Source organism: Neopsephotus bourkii, unplaced genomic scaffold (assembly GCF_033783945.1).
Source record: "Neopsephotus bourkii isolate Nb327-2 ecotype Australia unplaced genomic scaffold, CSIRO-AGI_Nbou_v1 NB_329, whole genome shotgun sequence".
NCBI classification, from domain to species: domain Eukaryota; kingdom Metazoa; phylum Chordata; class Aves; order Psittaciformes; family Psittacidae; genus Neopsephotus; species Neopsephotus bourkii.
This window is the reverse complement of record NW_026900837.1, coordinates 41,173-65,898: the sequence shown is the minus strand read 5'-3', so window position 1 is coordinate 65,898 and position 24,726 is coordinate 41,173. Positions and strand designations below refer to the sequence as shown.

Sequence of the window (24,726 nt, the reverse complement as noted above, 5' to 3'; positions counted from 1 at the left end):
CCCTGCTGCTGCAGAGATATGTGTGTAAAACTTAGCTTAGCCAACAGCAATGTACAGACGGGCGCGTGGACAGGTTTATGTAGCCAGTGAAAGATGTACAGCTGTCACGTAAACTATCACCAATGGTATAAATTAGGTGAGCCTGTGCAATAAAGGAGAACGATCATACTCATATCGAGATTCTACCGTTACTCCGGGCCCGTCTCCCACTCCAACAGGTTCCCAGTGAAGTTCCAGCGTGTCCTGTATGGCAGCGTTCAGTGGCACCGTTGCGGAGCTCATCGAGTGTAGGCAAGGCTCAGCAGCAGCTTTACTGCCCTGGCCCTTCGGCTGCGGTAGCAGGGACCGGGCGTTCTTGCTCTGCCGCTGTGCTGCAGGATGGCCGCGAGAGGGCGCCGGAGGGGTTGCGCGTAATTGGGTTTAGGTGGGAAAGCAAGGAGCGACAGCAATGATGGTGGCACCGCTGCGGAGCTCCCTGTGTGCTGAGCATCCCCAGCACCAGATCGCCCTCCTGGCTCTTCGGCTCTGGCAGCAGGGGCCGGACGTTCATGCACTGCACACTGTGCTCCAGGACGCTCGCGAGGGGGCACCAGAGGAAGGAGGGAATTTACGGCGGCCGGGCTGGGGCTGGGGCTGTGCCCGTGCCCTGCCGCTCTCTGGTGGCTGATGGCCCATCCCGGGCTTTGCGCATCCGCGTTCTGCCATTCATTTGCTCTCCTTGGGCATCCTGATCCCCTCCCGCCGCCCGGCCGATGGCGCCGGGGCAGCGCTGGGGGCCGCGGCGCAGTGGGGCAGGATCGGCGAAGGGGCCGGGATGAGCCGCCCGTCCCGGCTCTGCTCTGCCTGGCGGTACTGAACGGACAGCGCCGGGTGTGCCCTGAGCTGTCGCTGCCAGTGTCCGCAGCCCCTCCAGTCCTTCCCAGTCCCCTCAGTGCCCCCCATGCTTCCCAGCGCCCTCACCCTTCCCACTGTTCCAGACCCCCCACTGCTCCCACTCACGCCGTCCTTCCCTGTGCTGCCAGTCCTTCCAGCGCTCTCCCGGATCTTCCCAGTGAACTCCCAGTTTTTACCCAGTGCTCCCCATGCACCCAGTCTTCCCCAGTGTCCCACATCCTTCCCAGTGTTCCCAGCGCTACCAGCCCCCCGGACCCCCCAGTCCCTCCACTTGCCCAAGTCTCCCCAGCGCCCCCTGTGGTCTTCGAGTTCTTCCCAGTCCCCTCAATGCCCCCCATCCTCCCCAGTGCTCCCAGTGCCCGCAGACCAGGGCCCGGGGCCGTAACAAACGAGGGCCAGTGCCTCCATTGTACAGATATATATATAGTATATACACGGTACACTGTGAGCTTAAATAACCCAGCACCCCTCCGGGGCCCGTCCCCCCCCTTAAATACTTCCCCCCCCCCCCCGAGCGGCTCCAATCCAGTCGGACCCCCCCTCACCCCCAGCGTGCCTCCCTCCTCCCCCTCCCAGTATAACCAGCTCTGGCTCCCAGTTACCCCCACATCCAGTTACTGTCGGAGACTTCGGGGGGGGGGGGGGGCACGACAGGGGGAGGGGGGAGGACAACAGGGAGGGGGTCAAAATAAAAATAAAAAATAAAGGAGTTCCCCCCCCCGGGCCGAGGGTCCGGGATCCCCCGACCCGTCTGGGGGTGACCAGTGGTGAGGGCATCCCAGCCCCGAGAAATACTGGGATTTATTGGGGGACAGGGGGGTATTTACAGTTGGGGGGGTGAGAGCATCGCCCCCACCCTGGAGGGGGACCCCCGTGTGTGTCCCCCCCCCCGCCCAGGAAGGCGAAAGCCCTGGGCTTGGGGGGGAAGTGGGTGCTGGGGGGCAGCCCCCCGGGCCGTGCCCCCCTACAAGTGGGAGTCCAGGCCCCTCCCATGCCCACTGCAGGGGCTGGCAAAGGCTGAGAGGGTCCCTCCTGTCCACGGGGGGGGGGGAGGGCACTTGAAGCCCCCCCTCTCCACACCCAACCATGGTGGGGGGGGCACCCCACTGTGGGGCTGGGATCAAGGACGCGAGAGGGACCCAAAGGCAACCGCCCCCAACCAAGCTTTAGGTGAGTCCCAAGAGGAGCTGGGGATGGGGGGGACTTCCAGTGTAGCCCCCCTTTGCTCTCCAATATAGCTCACATTGGGGGGGGGGTTTTTGTTCCGTCCCCCCCCAAGTGTCCAACCAGGTGCCAGCTCTGGGTCTGGGGGGGGGAAGGGCATCACGTCGAGGGGAGATGGGGGAGCCTGGGGGGGGGCGCTCCCCCCCCCAATCTGTCCATCACGTTACCACGAGACTCACACTGGACACAGACACTAAGGTGGGGTGTGTCCCCCCATTTCCCTCCCCCCCCCCCAAGTCTGTGCCCGCAGGGGGAGGTCGGGGCACCAGGAGGCTTTGGCAGGGTCTCAGCTCCTCCCGGATGGGGAAGAGGTTTTGGGGAGGGGGGCAGGGAGAGGACTTGGGGGGCAGGGAGCCCCCCCCCCAGGATCGCTGCGGTTTGAGGGTGACTTAAGTCGGGTTGGAATTTTTCAAAGTCTGCAGCTTGGCCTCCAGTTCGGAGATCTGAAAAACAGCAAAGGGAGAGGTCTCAGCGGGGAGGGGGGGCACGGGGACAGGGGGACACACGGGGACAGGGGGGACACACGGGGACGGGGGGGGCACAGGGGAGCAGGGGGGACAGGGGGGACACACGGGGACAGGGGGGACACACAGGGAGAGGGGGACACACGGGGACAGGGGGGACACACGGGGACAGGGGGGACACACGGGGACGGGGGGGGCACAGGGGAGCAGGGGGGACAGGGGGGGCACACGGGGACAGGGGGGCACAGGGACAGGGGGGACACACGGGGACAGGGGGGGCACAGGGACAGGGGGGACACACGGGACAGGGGACACACGGGGACAGAGGGGACACACGGGGACAGGGGGGGCACGGGGACGGGGGGGCACAGGGACAGGGGGGACACACGGGGACAGGGGACGGGGACGGGGACACGGGGACAGGGGGACACACAGGGACAGGGGGGACACACGGGGACAGGGGGGACACACGGGGACGGGGGGCACGGGGACGGGGGGGCACAGGGACAGGGGGGACACACGGGGACAGGGGGGACACACGGGGACAGGGGGGACACACAGGGACAGGGGGGACACACGGGGACAGGGGGGACACACAGGGACAGGGGGGACACACGGGGACGGGGGGACACACAGGGACAGGGGGGACACACGGGGACAGGGGAGACACACGGGGACAGGGATGCGAACGTGTAGTGGGGGGACAGGACTGTAGGGGACAAGTGAGAGGACATAGGGATGGGGATACAGGGATGGGAAGGGCAGGTCAAGGGGGGGCAAGACATGGGGGTGCTGGGGCGGTGGGAGACAATGGGATAGGGACACAGGGCCAAGGGTTGGGGTGCTGGGGGACACAGGGCTGGGCCCTGGGGGCTGCAGGCAGCGATGGGTGAGCCTCTGGGGGGTGTCAGGGACCTTTTGAGGGTGCCGGGAGGGGGGGTACATGTGGGGCTCAGCTCTGAACCAGGGGTCCTCCCCGTGCTCCCCTGCACCCTGGTGCCCATGAGCCCCCCGCTGCAACCCACGGCAGTGCTGCAGGATCCCGGGGGATCCGGTGATCCCTGCCTGCTGCAGGGGAGCCCCTGGCGCAGAATCCAGCGCGCTCTGTTGTGGGATCCAGCATGACCAGCATGGGATCCAGGTCGCAACAGAGGATCCAGTGCGGCCCCATGCCTCATGCCCATCAACAGGGAACCACTGCGGGGTCCCGCGCAAGCAGCCTGGGATCCAGTGCCCAAGAAAATCCCTTTTGATCCATTATGGGAGGTCAGACCCTGAGGCAGGATCCAGTGAACCCCAAACCCTCGGCAGATCCACTGCAATCCAGTGTGGGATCCAGTGCCAGGAGGAGGATCGGGCGTGCGCCAGCGCCTGAGCAGATCCACTGCGATCCAGAGCACAAATCCGGTGGGATCCCGGTGCCGAAAGCAGATCCACCGCGATCCGGCGTTGGGATCCCGCGGCCGGAGCTCAGTCCGGAGGGGAGCCAGCGCCTCCGGCAGCTCCGCTGCTGCCCGCGGCGGGATCCAGCGGCTTGGGCGCCCGAGCAGATCTGCTGCGACCCATCCTGGGATCCAGCGGCGACCGGAGGCCATGGGGAGCCATGGGGAGCCATGGGCCGTGGCGGGAGCGGCGTGACGGCGGCGGGGCTCAGGGGCAGCCCGCGTCCCGGCGCCCGGTGCCCACCTTCTCCTGCAGCTTCTCCATCTGCTCCTTGTGCGCCAGCTCCGACTCCTCCAGCACCCGCCGCTGCGCCGTCTCCTTCTTGAGGAACTCGATCTCCCTGCGGGACCAGTGAGTGGGTGCCTGCCCCGGCCCCCCCCACCTCCCAGCACTGGGGACACCCCATGGAGCTGGGGCTCGGGTGGGAGGGAGCGGGAAGGAGCTGGTGCCCAGGGGATGCTTCCACATCAAGGGGAAGGCCCCTACCCAAGGGAAGGTCCCTGCTCGGGGGGGTGAAGGGTGCCCAGGAGGGGTTTGGGGCCACATGAATGGGTTTGTGCCCAGAGGGGAACGTCCCTGCCCAGGGCATGGGGGATGCCCAGGAAAACCCTGGTGCCCTGGCGAAAGGTTCGTGCCCAACGGATGGTCCATGCCCAAGGACAATGGGCGCCCATGAAGGGGTCAGCGCCCCACAGGTGAGTCCGTGCCAACAGCATTGATCCATGCCCATGGGGTGGCTCATACCCAATGGTCTGCCCAGGGGCAAGGGGTGCCCGGGAAGGGGATGGTGCCACCGGGATCTCAGTGCCCATGGGGGTGGATGTGTACCCTCGGGATGGATCATGCCCATGGGGATGGATGGGTGCCCATAGCCTGGCGCTGCCCTCACTTTTGCTGGTACTCCTTGATGAGCCTCTTGGCCTTGCTGTACTTGCGCTCCAGGGTCTGGTACTGAGCCTGGGTCTCCTTGAGGTGCTCGTCCACAGCCTGGCAGAGGTTCTGCGCCTCCATCCAGTACCCCTCCAGCTTCTCCATCCGCTCCTTGTTCTCCTCCACGCTCTGCTCCAGCTGCGCCTTCTCGGCCCTCCAGCGTGCCTTCTCCTGCTCCAGGCTCTGCAGCTGAGGGCAGCAGGGTCAGGACACGGCACGGCCAGGGACAGGCATGACACGGTACGGAACAGCGCGGCAGAGGCAGGGAATGGGCGCGACACCGCACAGCACGGCATGGTACAGCACAGGCGAGGAGCAGGCATGGCAGGAGGGAACCATGGAATCACAGAAGGGTTCGGGTTGAGGGAACCTTAAAGCTCCTCCAGCTCCAACCCCTGCCATGGGTAGGGACCCCTTCCACTGGAGCAGCTTGCTCCAAGCCCCTGTGTCCAACCTGGCCTTGAGCACTGCCAGGGATGGGGCAGCCACAGCTTCTCTGGGCACCCTGTGCCAGCGCCTCAGCACCCTCACAGGGAAGAGCTTCCTTATCTCCAACCTAAATCTCCCCTGTTTCAGTCTGACCCCCCCAGCCCTGTCCCGTCACTCCAGTCCCTGATGCAGAGCCCCTCTCCAGCATCCTTGCAGATTCCCTTCAGGCACTGGAAGGACGATGAGGTCCAAAGTGTGACATGACATGACTGACACAGCACGGCACGGCACGGCACGGCAGAGCATGGCCAAGAGCAGGCAGAGCACGGCACAGCATGGTGAGGGCTCTGGGGTACATGTGGGGAGCTAGGAGTGGATGGGGGAGATGGAGGTGGAGGAGGGGGCTCAGGGCAGAATGAGGGGGGGTCCTTCCTGCCCAAGGAGAGCCAGGGCACCCACTCACCTTCCTCTTGAGCTGCTGGATCTCAGCCTCAGTGACAGCGTGCTTGATCTGGAGCTGCGAGAGGAAGCGGCCCTTCACACGTCCCCACGGGGGGCACAGTGCCCTGGCACCCCCAGCACCCCCCCAGTACCCCCTGGCACCCCTGTACCCCTGGCACCCCCCCCGGTACCCCCTGGTACCCCTGGCACACCCAGCACCTCCTGGTACCCCTGTACCCCTGGCACCCCCAGCACCCCCCCCAGTACCCCTGTACCCCTGACACTCCAGCATCCTCTGGTACCCCCTGGTACCCCTGGACGCCCCCAGCAACCCCTGGTACCCCCTCTACCCCTGGCACCCCCAGCATCCCCTGGTACCCCCTGTACCCCTGGACACCCCCAGCACCCCTGGCACCCCCTGGTACCCCTGTACCCCTGTACCCCCGGCACCCCCTGGTACCCCAGTACTCCTGGCACCCCCAGCACCCCCTGGCACCCCTGTACCCCTGGACACCCCCAGCACCCCCTGGTACCCCCTGGTACCCCCTGGACACCCCCAGCACCCCCTGCTACCCCTGTACCCCTGGCACTCCCAGCATCCCCTGGTACCCCCTGATACCCCTGGACACCCCCAGCACCCCCTGGTACCCCTGTACCCCTGACACTCCAGCATCCTCTGGTACGCCCGGTACCCCTGGCACTCCCAGCATCCCCCAGTACCCCCAGCACCCCCTGGTACCCCTGGGCACCCCCTGCTACCCCTGTACCCCCCAGCACACTGCAGCCCCTCTGCACCTCCTTGAACTTGTGCACCAGCTTTTCGGGGTCCATCTCCACCGGTGAGAGCGTGTCCTCATTCTCGGCCAGCTCGAACACCTCAATGGCCATCTCGCCGCTGGGGAACATGGGGCTCATCTCCTCCTCCTCATCCGTGGCGTACTCACCCGTCTGCGGCAGGCACGGGCCAGGGTTTGCCCATGAGCGGTGGCCCCAGCCCGGCACCCTCAGCCTGGGGGAACTGAGGCAGCGGGTGCGGAACCCGGCCCGTGAGCCCCTCACCTCCTCGTCATCCTCCGGGTACTGGGAGTAGCGCTGCTCCAGCATCTCCCTCTGCCAGCGCTCCTGCTCCAGCGTCTGCTGGATCAGCTGCGCCACCTCGCTCTGCTCCCCCGGCTTCTCCCGACCGATGAGGAACCTGCGCAGGATGCGGGGCTCAGTGCGGATGGGGGCTCAGTGGGGATGGGGGGCTCAATGGAGATGGGGGGGCTCAGTGGGGGTGGGGGGCTCAGGAAGGATGGGGGGCTCAGTGGGGATGGGGGGCTCAGTGGGGATGGGAGGGCTCAGTGGGGGATGGGGGCTCAGTGGGGATGGGGGGCTCAGTGGGGATGGGAGGGCTCAGTGGGGATGGGAGGGCTCAGTGGGGATGGGGGGCTCAATGGAGATGGGCGGCTCAGTGGGGATGGGGGGCTCAGTGGGGATGGGGGGGCTCAGTGGGGATGGGGGGGCTCAGTGGGGATGGGGGGGCTCAGTGGGGATGGGGGGCACAGTGGGGATGGGGGCTCAGTGGGGGATGGGGGGCTCAGTGGGGATGGGGGCTCAGTGGGGATGGGGGCTCAGTGGGGATGGGAGGCTGGGACAGGAGGGCTCAGTGGGGATGGGGGGCAGTGGGAGGGATGGGGGGGCTCAGTGGGGTGGGGGGGCTCAGTGGGGATGGGGGCTCAGTGGGGATGGGGGGGCTCAGTGGGGATGGGGGCTCAGGGGATGGGGGGCTCAGTGGGGATGGGGGGGCTCAGTGGGGATGGGGGGCTCAGTGGGGATGGGAGGGCTCAGTGGGGATGGGGGGGCTCAGTGGGGATGGGGGGCTCAGTGGGGATGGGAGGGCTCAGTGGGGATGGGGGGGCTCAGTGGGGATGGGGGGCTCAGTGGGGATGGGGGGGTCATGGGGGGCTCAGTGGGGATGGGGGGCTCAGTGGAGATGGGGGGCTCAATGGAGATGGGGGGCTCAGGGTGGAGATGGGGGGCTCAGTGGGGATGGGGGGGCTCAGTGGGGATGTGGGGGCTCAGGGGGGATGGGGGCTTAGTGGGGATGGGGGCTCAGTGGGGATGGGAGGGCTCAGTGGGGATGGGATGGGGGCTCAGTGGGGATGGGGCTCAGTGGGATGGTCCTGGGGTGGGGGCTTGGAGGGAGGACTGGGGGCTCAGTGGGGATGGGGGCTCAGTGGGGGGATGGGATGGGGGGCTCAGTGGGGGTGGGGGGGCTCAGTGGGGATGGGGGTCAGTGGGGATGGGGGGGCTCTCAGTGGGGTGGGGGGGTCAGTGGGGATGGGGGGCTCAGTGGGGATGGGGGCTCATGGGGGGAGTGGGGATGGGGGAGTGGGATGGGGGTCAGTGGGGATGGGGGGGTCAGTGGTGATGGGGGGCTCAGTGGGCGGGGGGTCATGGGGATGGGGGTCAGTGGGGATGGGGGTCAGTGGGGATGGGGGGGCTCAGTGGGGATGGGGGTCATTGGGGGTGATGGGGGGCTCAGTCATGGGGATGGGGGCTCAGTGGGGATGGGAGGGCTCAGTGGGGAGGGGGATGGGGGGGCTCATTGGGGATGGGGGGGAGTGGGGTGGGGGTCAGTGGGGATGGGGGGCTCAGTGGGGATGGGGGGGTCAGTGGGGATGGGGGGCTCAGTGGGGATGGGGGGCTCAGTGGGGATGGGGGGTCAGTGGGGATGGGGGGGTCAGTGGGGATGGGGGGGGTCAGTGGGGATGGGGGGCTCAGTGGGGATGGGGGGTCAGTGGGGATGGGGGGGTCAGTGGGGATGGGGGGTCAGTGGTGATGGGGGGCTCAGTGGGGGTGGGGGGGCTCAGTGGGGATGGGGGGGTCAGTGGGGATGGGGGGGGTCAGTGGGGATGGGGGGTCAGTGGTGATGGGGGGCTCAGTGGGGATGGGGGGTCAGTGGGGATGGGGGGGTCAGTGGGGATGGGGGGTCAGTGGGGGTGGGGGGGCTCAGTGGGGATGGGGGGTCAGTGGGGATGGGGGTGTGAGTGGGGATGGGGGGGGTCAGTGGGGATGGGGGGGGTCAGTGGTGATGGGGGGCTCAGTGGGGGTGGGGGGGCTCAGTGGGGATGGGGGGGCAGTGGGGATGGGGGGGGGTCAGTGGGGATGGGGGGCTGCGACCATGGGGGTCTGTAGTGGGGGACATGCCAGTGGCATGGAACGTCCCTGAGGGCCAGGCAGTGCTCTGTGCAGAGATGCTATGGGTGGATAAGCTGGGGCCTGGGGGAGATCCTGGACTGATGTGAGAAGATCTGGGGGGGCACTAGGGTGGCCCAGGGCAGGTAATAGGCATGGGACTGGAGGGGATAGAGGTATTTTGGGGCGGAGGAACAGCCCAGCTTGGGGTTTGAGGTGCTCTGGGTACAGGCTATGGGGCAGGGTGCTGCAGGGGGCCCAGCATGGGCTGGGGGGGTCTCCCAGTCCCCCCAGGTCCCCAGTCCCAGGCCCTACCGGACACGGCCCTTGGTGTTCCTGAGGACGGAGGCAGCGAAGCTCTGCGTGACCCCAACCAGGCTGGTGCCATCCACCTCCACGATGAGATCGTTCACCTGGATCCTGGGGACACAGAGCCCCTCAGAGCAGGGCCCCCCTCTGCCCGCTCCCGCACCAGCTCCTCAATCACCACCCAAGGCCATGGGGTGGCCTCGGGCTGGGGAGCCCTTTACCTGCCGTCCCGGTGGGCAGCCCCCCCCTCCGTCACCGTCTTGACGAAGATGCCCAGCTTCTCCAGGCCCATGTCGGCCCCCGCGCCCATGCCAATGATGCTGATCCCCAGCCCCTCCGAGTCTGCAGGGACAGAGCCGTGTCCTGGCAGGGTGGCACCGGCCACCCAACGCCAATGGAGTCCCCAAGCTGCCGCAGGGCCCGGGGCGCAGGATGGGATGAGCACCCACCTTTCTCCAGCTCCACAGGGAAGAGGTCCAGTCGCTCCACCCTCTTCTCCAGCTCATACTCAGCCGATGCAGCCATGGGGTCAACATCTTCATTGCGGCGGTCGTAGTCTTCATTGGAGTAAGTGCTGAAGACCTGAGGGGTGCACGGAGCTGCTCAGGGCGGTGCGGGATGGGATGGGATGGGATGGGATGGGATGGGATGGGATGGGATGGGATGGGATGGGATGGGACAACGCGGCAGCCTCCCACCCATGGCCATGAGGGCATCCTGGGGCAGGGGAGCCCAGGGCAGGGGCACGGGGATGTTACTGAGCCTATGAGAAACCCTCCCCAAGTCATGTCAGGGAGTTAAGGGGGATGGAGGGACGGAGGGATGGATGGATGGATGGATGGATGGATGGATGGACACAAGGGGGGATGGATGGACAGAGGGATGGATGGATGGATGGATGGATGGATGGACACAAGGGGGGATGGATGGACAGAGGGATGGATGGATGGATGGATGGATGGATGGACGGATGGATGGATGGACGGATGGACACAAGGGGGGATGGATGGACAGAGGGATGGATGGATGGATGGACGGAGGGATGGATGGACAGAGGGATGGATGGATGGATGGATGGATGGATGGATGGATGGACACAAGGGCGGATAGATGGACAGAGGGATGGATGGACAGAGGGATGGTTGGACAGAGGGATGGACGGATGGATGGATGGATGGATGGACAGAGGGATGGATGGATGGATGGATGGATGGATGGATGGATGGATGGATGGATGGACGGACGGACACAAGGGGGGATGGATGGACAGAGGGATGGATGGATGGATGGATGGACGGACGGACAGACAGACGGAGGGATGGATGGACAGACGGATGGACAGAGGGATGGATGGATGGATGGATGGATGGATGGATGGATGGATGGACGGATGGATGGATGGACAGATGGGGGAACAGGTGGATGGATGGATGGATGGATGGATGGATGGATGGATGGACAGATGGGGGAACAGGTGGATGGATGGATGGATGGATGGACGGACAGACGGATGGACGGACACAAGGGGGGATGGATGGAAAGAGGGATGGATGGATGGATGGATGGACGGACGGACAGACAGACGGAGGGATGGATGGACAGACGGATGGACAGAGGGATGGATGGATGGATGGATGGATGGATGGATGGATGGATGGACGGATGGATGGATGGACAGATGGGGGAACAGGTGGATGGATGGATGGATGGATGGATGGATGGATGGATGGATGGATGGACAGACAGAGGGATGGATGGACAGAGGGACGGATGGACAGAGGGATGGATGGATGGATGGATGGATGGATGGATGGATGGATGGATGGACACAAGGAGGGATGGATGGACAGAGGGATGGATGGATGGATGGATGGATGGACAGATGGACAGAGGGATGGATGGATGGATGGATGGATGGATGGATGGATGGATGGATGGACAGACGGATGGATGGACGGACAGAGGGATCGATGGACAGAGGGATGGATGGATGGATGGATGGATGGATGGATGGATGGGTGGATGAATGGATGGACAGAGGGATGAATGGATGGATGGATGGATGGGTGGACGGATGGATGGGTGGATGAATGGATGGACAGAGGGATGGATGGATGGATGGATGGATGGGTGGACGGATGGATGGGTGGACGGACAGACAGGGTGTGGAAGCACTGGCTGCTCTCAGCCACAGTTTGGGGCAGGCACACTGGGCCTGTTCCCCTTCTCCTCTCACCTGTGCCCACCTTCTCATGGCTCCAACTGCCAACCCCATGGGTCAGGGAAGGACCCTCTGGGGCAGCCTCACCTCAGTCTTCCCTGCCCCTCAGCCTTCCTGGGCACCTCCATGCAAGCCCAGGGCCCAGAAACCCAACCCCACCATCCTGCCCACCCTAAGCTGGGGGTCACCTCCTCCCTTGGGTCTCCACCTGGGAGCTCAGAGGGGGCTGGGGGCAGGCCCTGGCTCATCCCACGCTGGGTGCCCTCGTGCTGGGCACCGGCGTGCTCCTGGCTGAGGTCAGATGTGCACCAGGAGCCAGAGGCAGCGGGGGGGGGTGCCATAGCCCTGCACCCCAGGAGGTGCCAGCACCCCTCTCCTGGAGCTGAGCCTGGCAGATGGCCCCGGAGGGGCGAGCAGGTTAGGGATCCCACCACAGACTGAAGGCTTGCCACACGGGCATTAGGAATGAGCGTCAAGGGACAAAGGTCTTGAGACCCACGGATGGGTAGGACCCCCCAGGGGTGCCACGGGACATGGCTCTATCTGGTGCTGCAGGGCTGCAGGCTCACCCTGCAGTGCCCCCACCCTTGTCACCAGGTCCTGGGCATCTTGGGATGCGTGGGTTCCAAGGGGGAAGCAGCCAGAGCCCAGGGGAAGAGGCTGCTGGTGACTGCCCCATCCCATGCTGGTGCTGCGGGGAGCCAGCGCTCCTGGCTCCAACCCCTCCTGTTTGGGTGGCTCAGCATCACCTGCGCATCGGGTGCATGTGTCCCGCATGTCACCCGATGGGTGCGGGTCTCCTCCCCACCAGTACACACGGGACCCCCACCATCACCCTGGGCTGGGAGATGGCTAAAACAAGCAAGTGCTGGGGAGAGCAGAGCACCCCAAAAACCCATCCATGGCAGGGGGCATCCTCTCAAGGCCTGCCTGGCTGGTTCCACGGGTTCAATTCCCCCCCCCCCCCTCAGCGTGCAACCCCCTAGCACATGGTCCTGCCCTGGGCACTGGGGTCCCTGTCCCCTGTCCCCCCTGGGGCCACCCCCCCCGCTCTGACTCAGAGCCAGAATATAGGCCGAGCTCTAAAAATAACCCAGCTCCAGCACAAAGCGACCGCGGCTGCTCCAGCCGGGGGGGATTCCAGCGGGAGAGCGCACCCCAAAGAGCGGCACGGCCTCTTCCCCCCCCCCCCAGCCCTGATGGAGCCCCCAAACCAAGCCGGGAAGGATGGGGAGGACGGGAAATGCTGCGTCCCACCCGGCCGTGCCGCCACTTCCCCTTCCTCCACTTCCCGGAACGCTGCTGGCTGCTGGCTGGGCCTATGGTGGGGAAAAGAACCCCCAACCCCTTGCCCCATTGCCTGGGACCCCCAGTATGGGGGGAGCCCCGGCACCAAGGGACCACTGGGGACCAAGGGCAGAGGAGCCAGGACCCGCACCCGGACACATCAGGCATCCCACCCAGAGTACGCGGTGGGGCTTGGACAGAGCAGTGGGCTGGCTCTGGGTGCTCCGCATCGACCACCCCGGGGGGCCCAGGGCCACCCCCACCCCTGTCACACCAGCCCCAGGGTGGCCCCTCTATGGCTGGGGGAGGCCTCAGGCCACACCAGGGCTCTTGATGAGGTGACCTGTTAGCCAGGCCTGGGTGCTGAGCCTCCTTCCCCCAGCACCAAGTGGGATGCTGTGCCCCATGGCAGGGGGCTGGGGCCCACGGACCTCCCCACACCTCCCTATCCCCAGCACCAGCTGCCCCAAAGGGGTGGGGGTCATACATCCCAGCCCGGGGTACCCTCATCCTAGGGTACCCCAACCTTGGGTACCCTGACCATGGGGTACCCCCTCATCTCCAGGCGGTCTCACCTGGATGGGGGCCGTGCTGAACTGGATCTTGCGGTTGGGGACAGGCTCCTCTTCCTCGGACAGCCCTGGGATCTCCACACAACCTGACTCGGGCTCATAGAGCCCTTCGGCCTCCTCCTCCTCCTCCAGTCCGCTGCCCCCCGAGTCCTCCCCGAGCCCGCTGTAGGCACTTATGTCCACCAGGTCCGCCTCGGAGAAGTCCTCCTTCTTGGCCTCCTCGTAGCCATCGCCTTCCTCCGCCTGCTCTCCCTTGACGCCCTCCTCACCCACGGCCACACCGGAGCCCCTGTCCAGCTGGGACGGGGCGGGCGCCAGGTCCTGGGTCCCCACGGCCGGCTGGGGCACGGCCACCGGCTCCATCACCGCTGCCGCCTCCTCCTCCTCGGCCTCGCCGCTCTCCTCCACCTCCACCGGCTTGATCTTGCAGACCTCCTGCACCCGCGGGGCCGGCGGCTCCTTCTCTGCCGCCCGGGCGCTCTTCCCCGCCGCCTTCTCCTCCTCTGGCGGCCGGGCGCGGGGCTGGGCAGCGTGGCCATCGCCCGCCCGAGCAGCCTCGGCACCCGGCAGGAACACCCGGGGCCGCTTGCCCATCACCTTGGTGCCCAGCGCTCCAACCGCTCGCCCCTGCGCTTTGTGCAGGTTGTTCCGCAGGTCGGCCTTCTCGAAGACAGCGCTGAGCTGGCTGACGGTGGGCGACACGGCCTCGGTGTCCAGCTTGTCCAGGGACTCGGTGCTGCCATTGAACCGCACCACCACGTCCAGCTTACGGTCCTGGAACCCGGCGCGTTCCTTACGCAGCAAGAGCTTGGTGGTGGTGGCTTTCTCCTGCGGGCTCCTCTCAAAGATCTTGCGGGTCTCCTGCAGCTTGGAGAAGGGTTTGTCGGGTTTGGAGTCGAAGCGGCTGACCCTCTCGGAGACGCTGGTGCCCAGCTTGAGGAGGCTGCCCTGGTCCATGCTCTCGCTGAGGCTGCCAGCCCGGGGCAGGGACAGACAGACCGGCTTCTCCTTGGCCTTGGCCAGGTCGCAGGCGCCCTCGGGGCCGGGCGCTGTCCCCATCTGCAGGAACATGTTCTTGATGCGATGAACGTTGGAGCCATACTTCTTACCCCGGCTTTTCTTGCCATCTTCACCATCGGCCTCCTTTGTGGGCGCCAGGGCCTGGATGGTGGCCTCGTAGGCATTCCGGTGCGGGGATGCGCTCCGGAGACCACCGCCGCCCGGCGCTGCCGCGGACGGGGCCCCCCCGCCGCCTGCCTCTGTCCTCAGCATGCCGGCACCGGGGCTGTGCCGCGCATCGCCCGCCGCGGCACCACCGGAACCGCCGCTGCCACCAGCACCGCCGGCACCACCGGCACCAGCACCGCCGCCGCTCGCCGCGGCCCCTCGCCGGTTACAGCGCCATGGGGAGGGGGGGGGGGGGCAGGCGCCGCCCGCAAACCTGCACCGGGCCGCGGGGGGCTGCGGGGCCCGGTCAGGCCATGTCCATTCCGGGGAGGGGGGGCCCGGCCCTGCTTCCTTCCTCCCTCCCTTCTCCGCCTCCTCTTCCCCTTTCTCTGTGCTGGTGATGGAGCCGCTGCCTGCGATCCGCCCGCCCCGCTGCCCGCAGAGCCCGCTGGGTCTTAGCGGCGCTCGCTCTTCCTCTTCCTCACCGCCGCCGCCTCGGCGCGGGCACGGGGACCCCCCCCCCCGCAACACCCCCCTCGTCTCCGCATGCCCTGCGGGCCCCTCCCGCACCCGGCAGCCCGGCTCCTCCGGGCTCACACCCCCGGCTCTGTCCCCACGTCCCCCCCTTGCTCTGTCCCCACGTTCTCCCATCTCTGTTCCCAAGTCCTCCCCATGTCCCCCCAGCTCTGTCCCCAAGTGCCCCCATCTCCGTCCCCCACCATGCCTGTCTGCCCTTGCACCCCGCCGGTTTTGTCCCCGTGTCCCCTCAGTCCCACCTCTGGACTCACTTTTGTACCCACATCTCCCCCATATCCTCATCATTTTGTCTCCATGTGCCCCCATCCCATCCCTGTATCGCCCCGTGTTTGTACCCACATCCCCCCAATCTGTCCCCATATCCCCCCGTCCTGTCCCTATACGCCCCTCCATGTTTGCAACTACTTCCACCCCCATCCTATCCCTGTACCCACAGTTCGCCCACCCTGTTCCCCTCCCGTGTCCCCCCATTTTTCGGCACATCCCCTTGCTCCCACCCCACACCCAAAGGCTGCCTCGTGGCGTCCCCACAGGGCCCCCATTCACTTCCTGGCCCCATAAACCCATCCCTGGGGTGCAACACGTCACGTCCCCCCCCAGGCACCTCCACGCAGGGGTGGCAGGAGGGGAAACTGCAGCGGGGAAGGGGAGGGCTCTGGGCCGGGGGGGGCCCAGCATCCCTGCACCCCACAAGTGACCTCTGATGGGGGTGCCCGGGGTTGTTCGCTGCTTTCCAGCAGGCACCGGGGGAAAGAGGGGGGGGAGGGTGGCGGAGGGGGCAGAGCGGGGCCGTGCTGGGGGCCCGGATGTGCGGGGGGGACGTGGGGGGCACCCCGAGATGGGAACGCGCAGGCACCAGGACCCTGCCCCCGGCGCAGCCCCACAGCCTCTGACGTGAGCGGAGTGACGGCGTGACGTCACAAGGGCGACGCCCCCCAGACCACCCCCTGCTCCTGCCACCGCCCCCCAGCATGAGCCCCCCAGCAGGGGCCGCGCTACGCCCCGCACACACGTGTGCACACGGACATACATGTGTACACATACACACATGTGCACACGCAAATACATGTGCACACACATATACATGTGCTCACACACATACATGTGCACACACACGTGCACATACACATACATGTTCACACGTGCACACACGCATGTGCATATATGCATGCATGTACACACACATACATGTGCACACACACATACATGTGTACACACAAACCTATGCACATACATACATGTGCACATACACATGTGCACACACACCTACATGTGCACACACACCTACATGTGCACACGCACATACATGCGCGCACACTCACATACATGTGCACGCACACATACATGTACATGTCCATACACGTGCACACATGCACATACCTGTGCGCACACACATAATATGCACTCACACACACGTGCACACACACAGACACGTGTGCACACACGTGCGCACACCCGTACATGTGCACGCACAGCCGTGTGAGCTCACACACGTGTGCGCACCCCTGCTCCCGCCTTGCTGCTGCCTGCGTGTCCCCAAGCGTCCCCCAGCCCGTCCTGCGCCCATGTGAGGAGCACGGGAAGGGTTCGAGCCGGCAGCTTGGGAGCCCCTGTGACCGTTGTGCTTCGGGGGGCTCGCCCATCCCTGGAGTCACGGTACCGATGTATGAGAGTGATGAGGTTGTGATGGATGCTTCTGTCAATACCGAGATGAAACAGAAGGGGAAACAAAGGAATAATCCTTCCTCATCAAACGCTTTGTTACTTCACGGGGTACTTTGACTCCTTGAATGTCTCAAACGCTTTGCTAATTACAGGGGTGCTTTGTTTAACCGCTTGAATGCCTTAAGGGGGTTAGGTAATCAAGGGATACCTTCCCTTACAGGAGGAGGTGAAACTTGTGTATTGAATAAGTAACTATATAAGCAATGGAATTGAGGGGGGCTAAGGTGGTGGTTAAGCTTGTGGCAGACATCCCCTGTTAATGCATTGCCAAGGAATTCAGTGACTGTTTAAGAAGTTTCTTCACCCAAAGATAAGATCCCAGCAACAGGAGGAGAACAGTGAAAAGGAACCACATCGATACTGGGGTGAAGGAGATGGCAGGATTGGCTGAAACCCAAGACTGAGGAGTATGAGATTTTCCCCCTGAAATCTCGGGGTGCGTCTTGGGTGCAGCGGAGACTCCCTGCGCACCCGGCGCTGCTCGCTCATTGCCTCTCGATATTAATCAGTTGTAATAAACCATTAATTAAATCAGATCATGGCCAAGATGGAATTCTTCTAGCACCCACACGTGGGGGTTGCAGGACGAGCCGTGCCCGTGCCCGTGGCCGTGCTGGGATGTGCCCCCCGTGGGATACCCCCATGGGCCCCCCCGTTCCAGGCCAGCCCCGTTGTCTCTGTCAATCAGCCCTGGCCCCATGCCCGAGCGCTGGAACATGGAGGCCCCGGGGCTGCTCCTGCTCTGGGTGCTGGCAGGCGAGTGTGGGCCCCGGCACCCATGGGGGGGACACGGCCGGGCTGGGGAGACCCCAGTGGGGACCGGCTGGGGGTGCTGGTCAGAGGGGACAGAGCTCGGTGGGGCTGCTGGAGGGGTTTGGGATGAGACGGGGAGGGGGGGAGTGGGACCTCTCTGGGGATCCGGGGCAAGCGGGGGGCTGCTGTCCACATCCCTGTCCCCATCCCTGTCCCCATCCCTGTCCCCATCCCTGCCCCCATCCCTGACCCTATCCCTGTCCCCGTCCCTGTCCCCATCCTTTCCCCTGGCCCCATTCCCCCCCCCTTCCTAAATACAGCCCACCCGCTATCCCAAGGCACTCGGCTGCAGGGAACATTCCTGGCCCTGTCCTGTGCTCACTGGGGCTCTGGGCAATGGGGAAACTGAGGCAGGGAGGAGCCACGGTGCTCAGCCCTGGCTCTAGCCCTGTCCCTGGCCACAGCCGTGGTCCCAGGGGAGTCCCAGGGCACCCTCCCCGACCACCACATCCTCCCTGACCACCGCGCCTCCTCCGAGACCGGAGCTGTCTTTGTCCATGAGCTGAAGCGGGAGCTGTTCCTCGATGCCTTCCTCACCAGGAGCAAGGACGATGGTGGTGAGGGCCACAGGAGTGCAGTGGGGATGAGGAGGGGTCCTGCGGGGCCTCTGGGGGCTGAGACTGTTAATGGGGAGCCCTGGCTAAGCCTGCGGCCCGCCAGCCATGACACCAGCTGGGCCGTGTCTCCATCCTTCTACACAGTCCTGTAAACCTCCACCCACCCCACCCCCATCCATCCCAACCTGCATCCAGCCTATCCTCCATCCATCCCACCCCTCATCTATCCTATCCTCCATCCATCCCACCCTGCATCCAGCCTATCCTCCATCCATCCCAACCTGCATCCAGCCTATCCTCCATCCATCCCACCCCTCATCTATCCTATCCTCCATCCATCCCACCCTGCATCCAGCCTATCCTCCATCCATCCCAACCTGCATCCAGCCTATCCTCCATCCATCCCACCCCTCATCTATCCTATCCTCCATCCATCCCACCCTGCATCCAGCCTATCCTCCATCCATCCCAACCTGCATCCAGCCTATCCTCCATCCATCCCACCCCTCATCTATCCTATCCTCCATCCATCCCACCCTGCATCCAGCCTATCCTCCATCCATCCCAACCTGCATCCAGCCTATCCTCCATCCATCCCACCCCTCATCTATCCTATCCTCCATCCATCCCACCCTGCATCCAGCCTATCCTCCATCCATCCCAACCTGCATCCAGCCTATCCTCCATCCATCCCACCCCTCATCTATCCTATCCTCCATCCATCCCACCCTGCATCCAGCCTATCCTCCATCCATCCCACCCTGCATCCAGCCTATCCTCCATCCATCCTCCCTCATCCAGCCTATCCTCCATCCATCCCACCCCTCATCCAGCCTATCCTCCATCCATCCCACCCTGCATCCAGCCTATCCTCCATCCATCCCACCCTGCATCCAGCCTATTCCTCCATCCATCCCACCCTGCATCCAGCCTATCCTCCATCCATCCCACCCTGCATCCAGCCTATCCTCCATCCATCCCACCCCTCATCCAGCCTATCCTCCCATCCCCCATCCAGCCTATCCTCCATCCATCCCACCCATCCAGCCTATCCTCCATCCATCCCACCCTGCATCCAGCCTTTCCATCCATCCCACCCTGCATCCAGCCTATCCTCCATCCATCCCACCCTGCATCCAGCCTATCCTCCATCCATCCCACCCTCATCCAGCCTATCCTCCATCCATCCCACCCCTCATCCAGCCTATCCTCCATCCATCCCACCCTGCATCCAGCCTATCCTCCATCCATCCCACCCTGCATCCAGCCTATCCTCCATCCATCCCACCCCTCATCCAGCCTATCCTCCATCCATCCCACCCCTCATCCAGCCTATCCTCCATCCATCCCACCCTGCATCCAGCCTATCCTCCATCCATCCCACCCTGCATCCAGCCTATCCTCCATCCATCCCACCCTGCATCCAGCCTATCCTCCATCCATCCCACCCCGCATCCAGCCTATCCTCCATCCATCCCACCCTGCATCCAGCCTATCCTCCATCCATCCCACCCCTCATCCAGCCTATCCTCCATCCATCCCACCCCTCATCCAGCCTATCCTCCATCCATCCCAACCCCATCCAGCCTATCCTCCATCCATCCCACCCCTCATCTATCCTATCCTCCATCCATCCCACCCCTCATCCAGCCTATCCTCCATCCATCCCACCCCCCATCCAGCCTATCCTCCATCCATCCCACCCCTCATCTATCCTATCCTCCATCCATCCCACCCGTCATCCAGCCTATCCTCCATCCATCCCAACCCCATCCAGCCTATCCTCCATCCATCCCACCCCTCATCTATCCTATCCTCCATCCATCCCACCCCTCATCCAGCCTATCCTCCATCCATCCCACCCCGCATCCAGCCTATCCTCCATCCATCCCACCCCTCATCTATCCTATTCTCCATCCATCCCACCCCTCATCTATCCTATCCTCCATCCATCCCACCCCTCATCCAGCCTATCCTCCATCCATCCCACCCCGCATCCAGCCTATCCTCTATCCATCCCACCCCTCATCTATCCTATCCTCCATCCATCCCACCCTGCATCCAGCCTATCCTCCATCCATCCCACCCTGCATCCAGCCTATCCTCCATCCATCCCACCCCTCATCCAGCCTATCCTCCATCCATCCCACCCTGCATCCAGCCTATCCTCCATCCATCCCACCCCCCATCCAGCCTATCCTCCATCCATCCCACCCTGCATCCAGCCTATCCTCCATCCATCCCACCCCCCATCCAGCCTATCCTCCATCCATCCCACCCTGCATCCAGCCTATCCTCCATCCATCCCACCCCCCATCCAGCCTATCCTCCATCCATCCCACCCTGCATCCAGCCTATCCTCCATCCATCCCACCCCTCATCTATCCTATCCTCCATCCATCCCACCCCTCATCCAGCCTATCCTCCATCCATCCCACCCCGCATCCAGCCTATCCTCCATCCATCCCACCCCTCATCTATCCTATCCTCCATCCATCCCACCCCTCATCTATCCTATCCTCCATCCATCCCACCCCTCATCCAGCCTATCCTCCATCCATCCCACCCTGCATCCAGCCTATCCTCCATCCATCCCACCCCTCATCCAGCCTATCCTCCATCCATCCCACCCTGCATCCAGCCTATCCTCCATCCATCCCACCCCATCCAGCCTATCCTCCATCCATCCCACCCCTCATCCAGCCTATCCTCCATCCATCCCACCCCTCATCCAGCCTATCCTCCATCCATCCCACCCTGCATCCAGCCTATCCTCCATCCATCCCAACCCCATCCAGCCTATCCTCCATCCATCCCACCCCTCATCTATCCTATCCTCCATCCATCCCACCCCCCATCCAGCCTATCCTCCATCCATCCCACCCTGCATCCAGCCTATCCTCCATCCATCCCACCCCCATCCAGCCTATCCTCCATCCATCCCACCCCCATCCAGCCTATCCTCCATCCATCCCACCCCCCATCCAGCCTATCCTCCATCCATCCCACCCTGCATCCAGCCTATCCTCCATCCATCCCACCCCCCATCTGTCCCACTCCCCATCCAGCCTACCCTCCATCCATCCCACCCCCTACCCATACCACCCCCCATCCATCCCACCCCATATGCACCCCAGCCCCCATCCATCCCACCCCTCATCCATCCTACCCTCCATCCATCCCACCCCACGTCCATTTCACCCTGCATCCATGCTATTCTCCATCCATCCCTCCATCCCACCCCACGCCTCCACCCATTTGGGGCCTCCCAAGCATTGCCCCCTCACACCGTTGAAGTCACCCAGGAGCAGCACCCCTTTATCCCCCCCATTTAGGCTCTGAGGGTCATCCCCATTGGAGTCATTCACCCCCAGAAGGGGAGCGGGACCTCTCAGGGCCGAGCTGATGCAGGGACCACTCCTGCTTCCTTGTGGGGACCAGTTGGATGGGGAAGGGCTTGTAGGGCTGTGGCACATGAACCCCAGTGTCTGTGTCCTGGTACCCACAGCCACCCCCATCACCTTCCATGCTCACCTCCGGGACCACCCGGACCTTCCTCAGTGGCTGCGGTACATCCAGCGCAGCCCCCACCAGCCAGGATACCTCTATGGTTGCCCCACGGCCACCGAGGTCGGCACCCACACCATTGAGGTAGGTGTCCCCCCTCCCGGCCCTGTCCTGGGGAGAGTGGGCTTGGCATCTTTGGGGGTGTTCCCTCTGTTGGCAGGTCCTGGCCTACAACCGGCTCACGTACGCAACGGTGGCTCAGCGCCTCGTCATCACTGTCACCCGCGCCCCACGTAAGGGCTGCGCACCCCAAACCGCACCGGGAGGCCCCTGCGTGCAGCGAGCCCATGGGTGCCCCGTGTCCCTGCAGGTGGGGAGCCGCCGTTCCGAGCGGAGTTCCTGGTGGGAGACAGGAACGTGGAGGAGCTGCTGCCCGCGGCGGCGCGGGACATCTTCCTGCAGGCCACGGCGGGGGTCTGGGAGCAGGATGAGCTCCAGGTCATCAACATCACCTCAGCCCTGGACCGCGGTGCCCGCGTCCCGCTGCCCATCGGGGGGCGCAAGGAGGGGTATGAGCAGCGCTGGGGGTGCCCCCCGCAGACCCCAGCCTCCGTGTGTGGGTCTGGGGGTGACCTGCAGCCGCCCCACAGGGTCTATGTGTCGGTGGGGTCCCACGGACCCTTCTCAGGGTGCCTGACATCGGCCACCTCGGCGCAGAGCCTCTTCCTCTGCAGCCTGGGCCAGCAGCCCCTCACCTCCTGCTACGACACCTTCGCCCCCCGCTTCTCCATCCACTGGTGCAACCTCACCCTGGTGAGACCCACGTGTGCCCCCCCCCCCCTGCACGACAGCACCCGTGGGGACCCCACCGGTAACCATCACCCCACTGCAGCTGCAGGCCTGGCCCAGCCCCACAGAGCCGGGGCCCATGTGGGGTTCTGGGGTGCTGGACGAGGGGGGGGATTTCCAGCCCCCCACCGAGGTGCCCCCCAAGGACCTGCTGCCCGGGTTCCTGGTGACGCTGCTGGTGCCGCTGGCGGTGGCCGCGCTGCTCTGCCTGCTCCTGGGACACCTCATGTGCTGCCGCAGGGAGGGAGTGTGAGTAGGGGGGGTCCCCACCCCCAGGTGCCCCCCCCTCGGCCATGGTGGGGGGGCCCCAGGACACCCTGGGGGGTGAACGCCCTTCTCACTGTTGCGTTTTCCTCTGTTCTCTAGGCAAAAACGGGACTTGGAGACATCTGAGTAAGTCCCTGCCCCCGGGATGAGGGGCAGGGGGGGCTCTGTCATGGCCAAGCATGAGGAAGGGCAGCAGGGCCAGGAGCAGGGATGGGAACAGTTCTCTCTGGGGACCATAAAGGTGTCCCCGTTCCAAAGGGGACCCCCGAGGCCCCTCCTCCCCTCCCCAAATGTTGGTGTCCCCAGTAACGCCCCATGGACATGGGCTGGAGCACAAGAGCTGTTTTACTTCTCCAATAGCCTTGCAGGACTCAAGAGCACTGAGGAGCACTCCACAGATGGAGGGGCAGACCTTGATGATGAGGGACCAACCCCAGTGATGGGGTGCAGACCCCAAAGCTGGGTTCCAGACCCCAGTAATGAGGGACCAACCCCAGTGATGGGGTGCAGACCCCAAAGCTGGGTTCCAGACCCCAGTAATGGGTGACCAACCCCAGTGATGGGGTGCAGACCCCAAGGCTGGGTTCCAGACCCCAGTAATGGGGGACCAACCCCAGTGATGGGGTGCGGACCCCAAGGCTGGGTTCCAGACCCCAGTAATGAGGGACCAACCCCAGTGATGGGGTGCAGACCCCAAGGCTGGGTTCCAGACCCCAGTAATGGGGGACCAACCCCAGTGATGGGTGCAGACCCCAAGGCTGGGTGGCCATACACCACTGATGGGGAGCAAACAGCGTGTAACGGGGTGACCGACCCCACCGAGCCCACTTGTCCTTCCCCCACAGCATCCAGCTCTTCCACCACACCACGATCCACGGTGACACGCAGGAGCTGAGGCACATGGCCGGCAGCAGGGACGTCCCGCGGCCCCTTTCCACCCTGCCCATGTTCAACGTGCGCACGGGGCAGCGCATCAAACCCCTGCCCGGAGCTGCAGATGGAGCCCGTGTCCCGCTCCTCCCGCAGTGATGCCGGGGTGAGGAGACTCAACCCCAGGGATAGGGGTGGGTGAAGGGGTGTCCGGATGCTTCTGTGGGCACTCCGCAGTTGGTATCTCCCTGGGGGTGTCCCCGCTGTGGGCGGGTTTCAGCCGATAAAGTGGCCATTGATTGATGGATGTGGCTTTTCTGCTTTATTTTTGGCTGTTTGCCGGGGGGCGGGTGAAGGGGGAGGTTTTGGGGTGCAGCCTGCTGCTGGGCTCCTCTGGCTGCAAACTGCATTGAGTTGGCCGGTTCTTTACCCCAGCCAGCCCCAGGTGCTGTGGGGCTGGGGCCCTGCTCTACCCTCCCTGCTGGTGCAGGTTCTGCACCCCTCTGCCGCCGTTTTCAGCTGCTTCACTCCGTCCGGGTGCCCTCCTCCCACCCTGCTTCATCCATGACCCCCCCCCCCAAGCCGTGCAGAGGGAAAAGGGATCGTGGAGAGTAGGGATGGGGACAGGGGCAGGGACAAGAGGGGAAACACGGTCCCAGGGAACCGCATCGGCACCCGCAGCACCCCAGTGTCTCCCGGCTCACCTGGGTCCTTGTGCCCTGCAGGATGGTGCCTGGAGCTCGCCCCCTTCCACCGCGCAGACCCAGGCATCCCACTCAGCACCCCCAAACCCCTCCCCCGCCCCCGGGGGTCCCCCCAGCCCAGCCCCTCACCTCCAAAGAAAGAGCATCTTTCAGAGCGGCCCCCCCCCCCCGCACGGGGCAGGCGCCAGGGTGGGGGTTAAGAAAACAGGGGGGGGGGGGGGCAGGAAGGAACAAGAGGAACCATTGATGGGCTGGGGCAGGCGAGGAGAAAGGAGCCATTGAGGTCTCATCCTGGTGCCTGCGCAGCCCCGCGCCCACCGTGGGGGTACCCTGGGG

The 24,726-nt window shown here is 64.6% G+C and overlaps 2 protein-coding genes across 2 annotated transcripts; one reads left to right on the top strand and one right to left on the bottom strand.

Moving 5' to 3' along the window:
* Window positions 1-2,466: 2,466 nt before the first annotated feature.
* PPP1R9B (protein phosphatase 1 regulatory subunit 9B) lies at window positions 2,467-15,122 on the bottom strand. Its single transcript, XM_061347830.1, has 10 exons — window positions 13,398-15,122; window positions 9,764-9,896; window positions 9,536-9,656; window positions 9,321-9,425; window positions 6,885-7,020; window positions 6,621-6,773; window positions 5,848-5,901; window positions 4,915-5,144; window positions 4,269-4,365; window positions 2,467-2,561 (listed from the first exon to the last, which is right to left on the bottom strand). Exons 1-10 carry the CDS (start codon window positions 14,664-14,666, stop codon window positions 2,508-2,510), a joined length of 2,352 nt encoding a protein of 783 aa, XP_061203814.1. The 5' UTR covers window positions 14,667-15,122; the 3' UTR covers window positions 2,467-2,507.
* A 1,437-nt stretch (window positions 15,123-16,559) lies between these two features.
* SGCA (sarcoglycan alpha) lies at window positions 16,560-23,887 on the top strand. Its single transcript, XM_061347832.1, has 10 exons — window positions 16,560-16,762; window positions 17,485-17,579; window positions 17,984-18,193; window positions 21,702-21,844; window positions 21,921-21,993; window positions 22,071-22,269; window positions 22,351-22,513; window positions 22,593-22,798; window positions 22,916-22,942; window positions 23,662-23,887. Exons 1-10 carry the CDS (start codon window positions 16,560-16,562, stop codon window positions 23,843-23,845), a joined length of 1,503 nt encoding a protein of 500 aa, XP_061203816.1. The 3' UTR covers window positions 23,846-23,887.
* The last annotated feature ends 839 nt before the right edge of the window (window positions 23,888-24,726 follow it).

Excerpts from the sequence above, each read along its gene's own strand:
- PPP1R9B (XM_061347830.1), bottom strand. The coding sequence starts at position 14,666 with ATGCTGAGGACAGAGGCAGGCGGCGGGGGGGCCCCGTCCGCGGCAGCG. Across the intron at positions 9,657-9,763 it reads CCCTGTGGAGCTGGAGAAAG|ACTCGGAGGGGCTGGGGATC; the intron begins GTGGGTGCTCAT and ends CTGTCCCTGCAG. Across the intron at positions 5,902-6,620 it reads TGGTGCACAAGTTCAAGGAG|CTCCAGATCAAGCACGCTGT; the intron begins GTGCAGAGGGGC and ends TTCCTCTCGCAG.
- SGCA (XM_061347832.1), top strand. The coding sequence starts at position 16,560 with ATGTGCACGCACAGCCGTGTGAGCTCACACACGTGTGCGCACCCCTGC. Across the intron at positions 22,514-22,592 it reads ACTGGTGCAACCTCACCCTG|CTGCAGGCCTGGCCCAGCCC; the intron begins GTGAGACCCACG and ends ACCCCACTGCAG. Across the intron at positions 22,943-23,661 it reads CGGGACTTGGAGACATCTGA|CATCCAGCTCTTCCACCACA; the intron begins GTAAGTCCCTGC and ends CTTCCCCCACAG.